This window comes from Natator depressus, chromosome 12 (assembly GCF_965152275.1).
Source record: "Natator depressus isolate rNatDep1 chromosome 12, rNatDep2.hap1, whole genome shotgun sequence".
Lineage (NCBI taxonomy): Eukaryota > Metazoa > Chordata > Testudines > Cheloniidae > Natator > Natator depressus.
In genome coordinates this window covers 5,648,235-5,660,375 of record NC_134245.1, presented here as the reverse complement: position 1 = coordinate 5,660,375, position 12,141 = coordinate 5,648,235, and the positions used below count along the sequence as shown (strand labels likewise).

The window sequence follows — 12,141 nt, the reverse complement described above, 5'->3', positions numbered from 1 at the left end:
GGGGTTTGAGAGATGCTGGTTGGGAGGAAGCCCCTGGACAATCTAACCAGGGGCCTAGTGACTTGTACTGGGTTTGGAGCCCTTAAGAATGACCAGCAGGTGGGACTGATGCAACCGCCCATGCTTAGGATGGGGCCAGCTACGGCCAGGCTTCTCCCATGTCGGTCCAGGTCCCTCCCCTTGTCCCCTGCTAGCCTGCCCCAGGCCGATGCAGCCGCTCCGGGCACTACACAGGGCCTCTCCCTGGTTATTGTTTTGCTCTATTTCCCCTGTCCCAGGGATACCGGCCTAATGGTTACTCAGCCTCCCCTGCCTGTTTAATTCAGTGCCGTACCATCGTCCTGGGCACAGAGACATGAGCTGTGGGCGTGAAGCCCTGTCCATCTCAGTGCTCAGCAAACTCCCGGGGCTCCGGGGCCAGGCGATTCTGAATAGTTCTGCTCACCACAGCCCCGGGAAGGACACGTTCAGGGGCCAGGCTGGTGCATACAGCGAGTGCTCGCCCAGCACTGGGCCAGCGCCATGCTCTGGTGGGAAGTGCCGTGGGAGCAGAGGATACCAGGAGCGGGTAGGGCTGGTTGCTATGTCCCCCCAGTGTTTCCTACGGCTCATTACGGCTCCTGTCGATGCTGCAGCGTGGTGGTGACGGGGCCCAGGGACGCTCACCCTCCTGCGTGGTTTGTAGAGGCTCCCGCATAACACATGGTGCATCACGGCATCTTCCTTATCCCTCCTGCTCCTCACGGTGTCGATGACCTGCAGATCCAGACACGCGCCGCTGCCGCTTTCCCTCCTGCGAGGGAGACACGGGCAGAGCGCTCAGCGCCAGCCGCTGGGGCAGGCAGGGCAGAGCCGGGGCGCGGGCGGGGCGCGGTCAGTCTGCCAGGGCCGAGGCAGTGGGTGAGTTCTGGGCGTCTCCGGGCCAGAGCCATCACAGTGCACGGTCTGGGCATCGGCACAGCCCCGCAGAGCTCCCCGCACCCTTGGGCGCCGCACTCTGCTCTCCAGCGCCCCCGCTGGCCAGTGCTCAGAGTTAGGCTCGGCCCCTCCGCAGGGAGGAAGCAGGTGTGCGGGTGCATGCAGGGTGCCCGCGGGCGTGTGGTGGGTGCCTGTGCGCACAGTCAGGGGGCACGTCCGCGGCTCCTACACACTCAGGGCCAGGGCTCCTCAGACTGGCCACTCACCGCAGAGAGAAGCAATTCCCTGACTCACGGGTACCTAGCTCAGCTCTGCCTAGGCCAGCCGACAACTGTCCCCATGCGCCAGCTCCTGGCCTCTCTGGTGCCACCCAGCCTGCCCCGTCCCTCGCAGTGCAGGGAGCAGTCCCCTCCGCTCTCCCCCCAGCTCCACTCCTGCCTGCCCCACCCCTCCCCTCCCCTCCTCCCCCCACTCAGCCTCTAGGGGCAGATGTGGGGCCAGAGAGCAACACTGCTCTGACAAACCTTGTCAGAGCCCAACCCCGCTCCTTGCTCCAGCTGGAGCTCTGCGTCTCCCGTGCTCCCCTTACCTCCCCAGTCGCCCCTCATCCCCCTGCCCCACACCCCTCCCATTGCCCCGCTGAACACACCTCCCCCAGCCCCTCTTCCAGGGAAATATCCTTCAACACCAAGGAGCGGAGAGGAGCCGGGAATGGAGTGGGCCTGTGTGGGAGAGCATGAGGGAGGAGTGGGGCTGCGTAGGGGGTCAGGGAAGGGCCAGGGCTGCGCGCAGGGCCAGGCAGGTGTAGCAGAGATCAGCGCTGGCTGACAGCGTGAACGCACTGTCTGCACTTCCTCAAAACACGTTGGGAATTCACACGCCAAAAACTTCGTTCGCTTAGAGATGCTCCCATTTCCTACCCTTGCAGAGCACTAAACCACCAGGAAGTCACCAATTAAGGCAGCTTCACCCGTAGCAACCTCGGCTCATGGGCCTGACCCCCGAACGCACTCACTCGCTTCCAACGTATGGCAAGGGACAAGGGACACGGCGATTGCCCACAAGCGCAGGAGAAACCCAACCAGAACTCCAGCCTCCCCTTCTCCCTGTACCACTAATCAGATGCCAGCCTCAGCCCTGGCTGGTGGCTGGAGGCAGGTGGGGTGCGGGATGGAGCTAGCTAGCGGTGGAGCAGAGCAGCCAGAGTGTGCGTGAGCCCGGGGGAGGCGTCGGAGCAGTAAGTGGGGCCCCGCAGTAAGCGATGGAGTGAAGCCGTGTGCAGGTCACTACAGATCATAACGCATTGCCTGCGGTCACCGCAGCACTCAATGCCCCAGAGGAGGCAGCAGATCTGCCGCCCTGGGGCGGGACACGTCAGCCGCAGCCTGGACTGTCTGCAGGTGCCCAGAAGGCCCTGGGACGGCAGGTTAAGGAGGGCGCCATTCCTCCCAGCAGCCACCCCTCTGCAGAGCCAGGAGCTCCTGGGACAGGACAGCAGCCCCATCGCCAGCACACTCACAGGAGGTTTGTGACCGACGACTCCGACATGGAGGTCCTGCTGGGCATGGAGGGCAGTGTGAGCCTCGAGGCGGAGAGCACGTGGCCACCCTAAGGGGAGCGAGAGACCAGAGCAGCGTAAAAGCCCTCGCCTGTGCTCAGGCAGATCCCCCCGCAGAGCTGAGATGGGAGGTGCCAGGATTCGGCTGGCACATTGTGTCCCTTGCCAGCCACCAAGCCCCCAGCTACCCTCTGCTGGCACCACCTGCCCCTCTACCCGACCTGGGGGCTGGGCAGAGCTGTCTGCCAGGGGGATTAGCCCCCCACTGACCCCACCTAGGGGCTGGGCAGAGCTGTCTGCCAGGGGGATTAGCCCCCCACTGACCCCACCTGGGGGCTGGGCAGAGCTGTCTGCCAGGAGCAATTGCCCCGTGCCCTCAAGGATATTTGGCAGTTTGTGTTCTTTACTATTGATGGGCCACTCAGGGGCAGTGCCCGGGGGCCCCGGCCAGGGCGGAAGCATGCCCCGGAATGGGCCTGGACGGGGGGGCAGTGCATGGGGAGTCCCGGGCAGGGGGGCAGCACCCAGGGGGAGTCTCACTAGCACTGCTTTCTACCCCTGGCCCCAGGCTTTAAGGGGCTGACAGCTGTCCCTAGGGGAACTGCTCTGGCCTGACAAGCTGCGACTGCCAGGGCTCTGGCTGGGGGTGGGCTGCCAGCCCGGGAGGACTGGTAGCTGGGGTAGAGCTGCTCCCTGTGCCTGGTGGGGAAGTGCCCCCAGCAGGGTCGGTTCATCCAGGAGAGCTGCAGGGGTCAGCCCCGCCATTCCCCAGCGGAGCTGCGATCTAGCTGCCCCCTGGGCAGGGCCTGCCGTAGCTGCTGGGGGCTGCTCCAGTACCTGATCCACAAAGCTGATGGCATCACGGATATTCAGCTTGCAATAAACGTCCCAGATTTCGTCTTTGAGCTGATAGGCCGATTTCCGCATCAGGAGCTGGCTCAGGTACCTCTTGTCAAACTGCTCCCATCTGGCACAAGAGGGAGGAGGAGGTGGTGTGAGCTCCCGTGCATGGGATGGCAGGGATCTCAGGCCAGCCCCCTCACCCCAGCGCAGCTGGGATTCCAGCCGAAGGGGCAGGGTAACAAAGCATCTCCTCTACCGTTCAGCCACGTGCCCAGGACACAGGTAAAGCAGGAACCGAGCTGGGGGCGGGGGGAGAGAGGGATGAGACTATTCCATGGGGGTGGGGGCAATGCTCATTCAGGGGCAGTGGGGGGATGGGGTGGGGAAGGGAGCAGCCCCTACTCAGCCCCGGCAGTCGCTGGTACGAGGAAGCAGCTGTGCAGCCACTGCGGGGAAGAAGATCTGGCCGCTAGAGGGCGATGCTGGCTGGGAGCTGGGGGAGTGGCCCCCCATGCTGAGAGCACCATGGCTCCGTACGGCAGGCAGTGGGGAGGCTGCCGGGGGCCTGGCCTGAGCTGGCGAGGGGCAGGAGGGCAGGGAGAGCGTCCTGTGGGAGGGGCGGGCGGCAGGAGGGGACTCCGCAGAGACTGGGCAGGCACTCCCTGCCTGGAACCCCTCCCCATCAGGAAATGGGCTTAGGGATGTGGTGCCTCATGGGAGCTGTAGCTCCAGAGCCCTCGTGCCCCACGTCATCCCGGGGGCTCATGCCTGGCTGGACTCCATCTCCCATGGAGCCCCGCGGTCTCTCCCGCAGCCAAGCTGCCACGGCACGTCGTGGACTCTCACAGAGCACGGCAGAGGCCCAAGACGGGCGTGACGTTGCACTCCATATGCTTTCTGAAAATATGGTTCTAAGTGTGAATATGATGTAACTGGAATACGCATTATGTAAAAGGTCTCTTGCAAGGTATCATTACAAAGCTTATAATCTACTGAGTGTGGTCATCCTATTTGTATGAACGTGTCATTCTTGTATCTGAAACTAGAAATATGTAGTGTAACTCTGAGGTCCTATTGTAACTATGCAAAGCGTGGGCCATTAATGGTGGTTTAGAATCCTGATGGCTCCCATTGACCAGGACAACTGACTGTAAATGGTTCTGTTTACCTGCAAGCCTGCCTGTGTACGTGTAGGCCAGCCTGTGGGTAATGAAGAATGAGGTCTTACAGTGACATGTGACTATGTCACTTGATACTGGAATCCATCTTAAACCTGGTGCTTTTCTATTTAGAAGGAGGGGTGGGGTCCCGAAAAGACAAAGGATTCCCGCCTTGTGCCAAAGCTATAAAAGAGGGTCGAGCAGGACAAAGTGGGTCCCAGTCATGAGAAAGCCCCTGCTTACCACCTAATACGCCTGCTGGAACTAACAAGGACTATACCAGGGGAAAGGATTGGGCCCAGACTAGGAAGGAGTCTAGTCTGTGAAAGAAGCTTCTTAGAACATCTCTAAGGGTGAGATTTACCTGTATTCAGTTTCTTAAATGTATTAGGCTTAGACTTGTATGTTTTGTTTTATTTTGCTTGGTAACTTACTTTTTTCGGTCTGTTATTACTTGGAACCACTTAAATCCTACTTTTTATACTTAATAAAATCACTTTTGTTTATTAGTAAACCCAGAGTAAGCGATTAATACTTGGGGGAGCAAACAGCTGTGCATCTCTCTCTCAGTGTTATAGAGGGTGGACAATTTATGAGTTTACCCTGTATAAGCTTTATACAGAGTAAAACGGATTTATTTGGGGTTTGGATCCCATTGGGAACTGGGTGTCTGGAGATAGATGACCTGATGAGCTGTTTTTAGTTAAAGTCTGCAGCTTTGGGGGCGTGGACCAGACCTGGGTCTGTGTCTGCAGGTGGCTAGCGTGTCTGGCTCAACAGGGCAGGGTTCTGGAGTCCCAGGCTGGCAGGGAAAACAGGCTCAGAGGCAATTTCAGCACGTCTCGTGACAGTCCCAAGGGGGTCTCTGTGACCGAACCCATCACAACTGGCCCTTCCCACCGGCCTGGCCTGGCGCTGAGAGAGGAGGACACCACAGATTTAAAGGCGTGCTGAGCAATCCCGTCTTGCACGTTCCCGGCCCCACAGTCACAGTCCAAGAAGCTGGGAGGTCAGGGTGAGTGTCAGGGTTGGGGGCTGGGTGGGCAGGGAGATGAGGCAGTCAGGGTTGAGGCTGGGGCCGGGGTGCGTGGAGAGATGAAGTTGGGGTGGGGGTGGGTGGGGATATTGAGGGTGTCGGGGGTTGGGGCGGGGGTGGGCAGGGGGATGAGGGTGTCAGGGGTTGGGCGGGGAGATGAGGATGTAAGGGGTGGGGATGGGCGGGGAGATGAGGGGTTGTGTGGGGTGACGAAGAGGTCGGAGCTGCGGTGGGGTGGGCAGAGGCGAGCAGTTTGGGGTCAGGTTCAGAGCGGATGGGGAGATGAGGGGGTTGGGTGACATGCGATGGGAGGTGGCTGAGGTGGGTGAGGGCGAGCCCCCCCCAGGCAGGTGCCATTCGCTCTCGGGATGTGATCACGGGGACGGGAAGGCCCGAGACCCGCTGGGATGCACCGGTCCCCTCAGTCCGAGGGAGCAGGGCCTGTGGCGGGGCCCTGGGGCAGAGAGCAGCACTGGGCCTGCCTGCCACACACCAGCCTCACATTGCTCCTCTCAAGCTTGCCCAGAGCGAGGGGCCCCCTTCCAAGCCCCTGTAGGGCACCGGGGTCCCCACTCAGTGCCCCATAGCTGGCACGTTTGCCCTGTGCACAGGCCCCAGGGAAACACACAGGGCCAGGGCGCAATGAGGGGAGGCAGACTCCCGCCAGGGGGCGAGCCAGGCATGGCAGGGGGCCAGGAGCGGGCGAGGGTGCGGGGGGGGGGGGTGGCTCCAGCACACGTGGGCACTCACTTGTCTCGCCAGTAACGGTAACCGTGGTGACCGACCACGTCCTCCACCGCTGCCAGAATGTGGTCAAAGGCCTTGGAAAGAGAAAACACAGTGAGTGGGGGTGGGGGGGCCTGGGGCAGAGTCCGAGCTGGCGCCCCATCCCTGCTGGAAATTGCCCCTGTCAAAAGAAGAGCCCTGGGCAGGGCCTGTGGCACGCAGGGCCAGGGAGACGCTGGCCATCCCGGCTTGGCCCCACTACCTACGTGCTCGTGCAGTTCCTCGTTCAGCGTCGGCTTGTGATGGTCACTCCGCTTCACCTTCAGCCACTTGACCAGTGGCTTGATGGTCAGACCCTGAAACGGCAGAGCAGGGCTGTCAGTGGGGGAGCGTCCCCAGCCCCAACTCCCCCCAGCAAGGGGAGTCTGCCCCAGCCTGGGCGGCACCTACCCTGGGCCTTTGCCACTCTGCTCTCCCCTCTTCTGAGCGCTTGCCTGGGGGAGCCCGCCAAGCCATCCGCCCCAGTGCACAGGCAGACCGGGCTGCTGGGCCAAGATACAACAGGAGAAAGGAGGTGCTGCCCCAGGGGCCTTGGCACCAGGAGATATGTGCCTGCAGCGTACCAGGGCCTCGATGCCTCTTTCACGCTGCTGTCAATCAGAAGTGGCTCCGGTGCCATCCAAGGGACACTGGGGGCAGGGAGAGGAGAATTGGGCCGTATGGCGGCGCAGAGAGGTGTTAAAATCGGGACTTCAGTATGAGCTGATGCACTGAGCTCCTTCAGAAGCTGCCTGCTACAAGCAAAGCTGACAGATGCCTGGTTTCTGGGGCAGGGAAGAAGCCCTTGTTAGAGCAGCTGCTGGTGCCGAGCAGGGGAGGGGACACTTGGGACCGGCAGCCCCCAGCCAGGTGGTTAGCTACCAGCCGGAGCAGTGAACCACCCAGTCATTCAAAAAATAAAATCACAGACAACTGCAGAGGAAGCAGAGTCCAGGGCACACAGCAGAGCAATGCTCGAGCCAAGGGAAGGGGAAACCCAAGCAATTCCCCCCTGTATGGCTAGACATGATGGAACAAACATGAATCACAAAACTTGCTGGGGCTAAATCCATCCCTGGGGCAATTCCAGCAAAGACAGGAGAGTCACACCAGGGTGGACCTGACCCATTGACTTCAATGTGATCAGGACCGGTCTCCTCAGGAATCAGAGAACCACGGGCAGTGAGCAGCGCGGGTTTATAAAGAACAGATGTCTTGCCAGCCAGGCTTGGTTGCTGGCTTTGGAGCGGGGCTGACAGACAGGCTGCCCCTCTACGGCCTTCAGGAGGCTGCAGCGGGCAGAGAGCAGCACAGGGCAGGACACACCCAGCCTGGCACGGCTGGGGCAGGCAGAGAGCAGCGCAGGGCAGGGCAGGGCACACCCGGCCTGCCCAGGGACTTCCACAGGGCTTTGCCTCGCCAGCATTTTAGCGAGGTCACAGTGCCACCTAGTGCCACGCCTGAGTCTCACCCTGGGGACCGTGGGGCGGGAGAAGTGCAGGGCCCATGTAGCTGTTCCCTGCACGTGCCAGTCGACAGGCTCCAGTCTGGCCTGCTCACAACTAACCCACCCTACGTCACACACGTGTGCCAGCGGCGCCTGCCCGTGCTGCAGGGTCTTACACCCAACTCCTAGGCGCAGGCCTGAGCAGCCGGAGAACGAGGGCCATGCACTAGTACTCACGAGCAGCACCAGGGGAGACACCGTAGGCACCCTGCGAGCACTGCTGCCCAGCGGCCGTCTGGGTGGGCGGCAGGGCCCCACAGACTCACCCTGTTCTGCACTGACACTGGGCAGGGGGCCAGAGCCTGCGCTGGGAAAGCAGAGGGGGCTGGAGTCAGCAGGGGGCCATGGCCAGCAGGGGGGCCAGTACTGACAGGTGCATCTTTCCACTCCCCTCCTGACGCTGGCTCTTGAGCGGGGCCCCACCTGTGCAGGCTCTGTCTGGCAGGGCAAGTGGACGGGGCCATGTGGCCTGGAGCTGGGCTGAAGGGGCAGGGGCAGGAAGGGGCTCTGTCTGGCAGGGGGGTCAGCGCTTGCAGGGGGTAGCCTCCCCGGTCGCAGAGTCTCTGCCAACGTCCCCAGCAACAAAAAAACCCCTGGCGAATGTAGGTGAGTCCTGCTTCTTATTCCTGATGATTATAATAATACTGGGTTGGCGACCCTACCTAGAAAACTTGGAGCAGCTTCTCCTTAGGCTGAACTCAGTGGAAGTGACAGGCATCAGGAGCAGAGCGAGGGGTGGGGAACACAGGGAGGAGGGGGGCAGGCACGGCCAGGCAGCTCCCCTTTAGCAGCTGAATGCTTTTTGCTCCCTCTCCTGCTGCCCCCTGGCTCTGTGCGCCAGGGCTAGTGCGTGTGCCCAGCCTGCGTGCCGGGACCAGCGGGGTGAGCTGGCAGGTGCCAAGCAGAGCCGGCAGGAGCCAGGCAGGAGGGGATCTCCCAGCCCCTCTCTCTAAGGCATGTTTTGTCTAAGAGGGAGAAGCAGCTGCCCCACCCAGAGAATTGCTATGGGCCCTGCGATGCCCCCGAGGGGCCAGGGCTCTCTGCCCCATATCCCAGCACCCCCCTGCTCCAGTCCTGCTGCCCCAGAGGATTGGAGTCCTGGAGTGCTACCTCCAGCCCCCTCCACCCCTGGCCTTGTACCGCCCCATGACCTGCCTCCAATGCCAGCCCCCTGCAGCCGGGCAGGAGCACCACAGTTAGCCCGGCTCTCCGGCACAGAGCCAGCCTGAGGTCTGAGGACAGCCGGGCCCTGCCATGCTGACCTGCACAAGGACGGTGAAGAAGACCACCACGATGGTCGTTGCCACGAAGTAGTCCTTGGCTCGGACCTTTGCTCCGTCCAGCAGGATGACCAGGGCAAAGGCGACGGCCCCCCGCAGGCCTCCGTACGACATCACCACCTGGTCGATGCGGTCCAGCGGGGTGAGGCGGAAGCAGTTGAGCACCCAGGTCTGGAGGATGACACCTGGGGGAGAGATGCAGATGAGGGGTGGCCGCAGGAGAAGTGGCCTGGCCTGGGTGCGTGCTCTGCAGGATGCAGCCAAGGGCAGGGCTCTTACAAACCCTCTGCAAGCTCCCCCAAGTCCCACCCGGCAGATTGCCCCACGAGCCAGGAGGGGGCTCTGCACATCCCAGGGAGCTGACAGCCCCCAGCGAGGGGATGAGAGCTGCAGACAGCACAGGACATGAGAGCAACTGACCCACGGCCCGGAAGAGCAGGATGAAGAGCAGGGTGCCCAGCACCAGCGCCGTGTCCCACGCCCACTTGGAGGTGTCCACGGCGGAGATGCCCAGGAACATGAAGATGACGGTCTCGGAGCTGCTGGCCAGCGTTTTCATGGTGTACTTGACAGTGGTGCGGGACTTCCGGGAGATGTTGGCTTCCACATATTTCTTACAGCAGATCCCACAGAAGGTGACCCTGGAGGGCGGCAAGAGCTCGGGATAGACAGAGACAGGGCCACCCCGCTCCCTTTGCACTGGCAGGCAAGTGCCAGGGGCCCTGTACGCTCACCACAGTGGGACCCACCTCTCCTGGGTCCCCCACCCACTGCTCTCACTCAGCTGACTAGAGGGGCCGAGTCTGCATGTGCAGCACGGGGACCAGCCTTTCCCCACTGGGCGGCCCCAGCCATCACTCGGGCGGTGCTCCTGCCCCACGTGGCGGCCCACAGAGCCCTGTGCCATGCAACAGTCACACCCGTCTCATGTCCAGCTCCAAGGTGATGACGTCCGGCATCGTGTGGCTGCCTCCGTGCCCTGGCAGACACAGGCCCGGCCATGGGATCTAGAGACAGGGCATACAGCACCTGCAGTGTGTCACTGACAGCGTCAGCGACTCGCCAGGCGCCCAGTGCAGAGCTCAGAGGCCCACACCCACAGAGTAGGACAGCAAGAGCCCACCAGCACGCCTGGGTTCGCAAAATGCCCATAGTTCTCCACATACCATGTGCCAGGCGCGCCAGCTACCACAGCAGCTCTGCTCTCTGGGCTCTGAGAATGGACAGAGTCAGCCTCACCCGACACCACCCTCTGCCTGCCCCCAGCTGCTGGAGCTCCAGTCTCAGGCCCTAAAGCCAGGCTGGGCAGAACTGGCTTCTTCCTAAACCCCCCTGTTTCCCCAGGAGCACTGCCTGCCTTCCCCTGCCCTGCCATGGGGAGAGCCCCTCCTAGCTCCGGAAGGGCCAGCACTCCTGCTTAGAGCAGCACATCAGTGGCAGCCACAAACGGCTCTTCCTCCTTCAGCCGCAGCTTTCTCCAGGCTCTGCTGGGCTGAGGCTGCTACACCTGCCACGGCCCTTATGTGGTTCTTCCTATGCATGGCCTGGCCCTGGAGTTACTGCTCGCGGCCAGCGACTGAACAAAGTGAGAGGGAAGCATCCAGCTCAGTCCCCTGGGGCACTTGGCTTCGGGATGTTACCTGACATGGGCTGGGGCAACAGGCCATGGCAGAAGGGGGCAAGAGACCACCGTACACGGACCCCTCGCGGACGGCAGCACCCCTGGGCAGTGCCTCCGACGGGCAAGTCTCTGGGTCCAGGGCAGTTCCGTTTGGTCTGAGCTGGTCAATCCGGGCGCAGAACAACGTCTCTGAGCGAGCCCTGACGCCAGTTATCTCCGCACTGCAACTGTTACCGCCTTGGGCTGCTCGTCGAAACACCGCCGGTGGGTCGATCCGCCCAGGGACGGAGCTCTCCTGGGGCGGCACTCCGGGCAATTTACCAGGAGACAGGAACCGTCTCAGCACCTCTAAGCAGCTCCAGGCTGGCCCCCGCTGTCTGCCCTTGCCCTGACATCCCTCCCCCGCAGCCTCTCCTCTTTCCCGCTGGGGGGGCGCTAAGAGGCTCCCAGAGCGGGAGCAGGGAGCCTGCCACTACGGGGGGCGAAGCTCTGTCCCAATGCTGCCATTTCTGCTCCTTCGGCCAAGTCCCCGGGACAGAGAGTCCCTGGGAAAGGCCCTTTCCCGAGTGACAGGAATCTAGTGGCGGAACATACAAAATCAACCCAGTCTGGCCTCAGAACCCCACCCAGTGACCAGGAGATCACAGTAATAATGTATGCGATCCAATGCCCGGCTCCAGGCCACCAGCTTTGCAGCCCATGGGTAACAGCAGCTCCTGGGGCACCAGGTTCTGGTTCCACCCCCAACTCAGTTCCTAGGAAAGGGCCTGACCTCCCAGCTCACCCCAACGACTCGCCTGGGGCCGGGGTATCTCAGACGGAGCATGTGGGGAGAGAGGTGGAGACACTGAATGCAAAGGGAGCCTGGGAGTCCCAGCGTCTCCTCCGGGTTCAGGGTGTTGCTGTCTCAGGCAAGGCCGACAGCAAGGACTGAACTCCAGCCACCTATGGGGTGGGGGGTCCATGCAGAGCAGTTGTTGCTGCCCCTTTCCACACATGCTGGGGTGTGGGGAGAGGCGCCATCTGGAATTCAACCAGGGTGAATATTTCCTAGTCACTGACTGGTCCATTTACAATCTCAGGGGCCTCACTGGTGGGAGCCAGGAGGTTTTGTGGTGATGGGATGGGGCTGAAGTTTCTTCTCTCCCACTGGTTAGTGTGTCAGAACTACAGCGAGCTGAGCTCAAGGTTTTCAGGGCCATGGCTATAGGCAGGGTCTCCCCCTGGGAGAGCTCAGGTAGCAGAGCAGCCAGGGCCTAGAGAGTCAGCGCCGGAAGGGAAAGCTAGAGAGTGGTGGAGATCAGCTCCTGGAATGAGCGAAGAACCTTGGTGGGGTGCAACCCCTGGAGATCCCCTTACAAGCAATTAACCCGTCTATTGGGTGACGGGATCAGAGCCATTGTCTGGCCTGGCTGAGCGGGTCGCACAGGATGGAATTAACCCTTGGTGCTAC

The 12,141-nt window shown here is 61.8% G+C and overlaps 1 protein-coding gene across 2 annotated transcripts in view; it reads right to left on the bottom strand.

The window, feature by feature from the left end:
* Positions 1–12,141, bottom strand: part of SLC9A5 (solute carrier family 9 member A5) — a 50,345-nt gene that overhangs the window by 11,959 nt on the left and 26,245 nt on the right. For both annotated transcript variants that reach the window (XM_074968421.1, XM_074968422.1), the window contains 7 exons: positions 9,488–9,708; positions 9,050–9,252; positions 6,508–6,597; positions 6,266–6,336; positions 3,314–3,443; positions 2,438–2,526; positions 667–793 (listed from right to left, as the gene is read on the bottom strand). In XM_074968421.1, the coding sequence (XP_074824522.1) occupies positions 667–793; positions 2,438–2,526; positions 3,314–3,443; positions 6,266–6,336; positions 6,508–6,597; positions 9,050–9,252; positions 9,488–9,708 (931 nt within the window). The remainder of the gene's footprint in view (positions 1–666; positions 794–2,437; positions 2,527–3,313; positions 3,444–6,265; positions 6,337–6,507; positions 6,598–9,049; positions 9,253–9,487; positions 9,709–12,141) is intronic.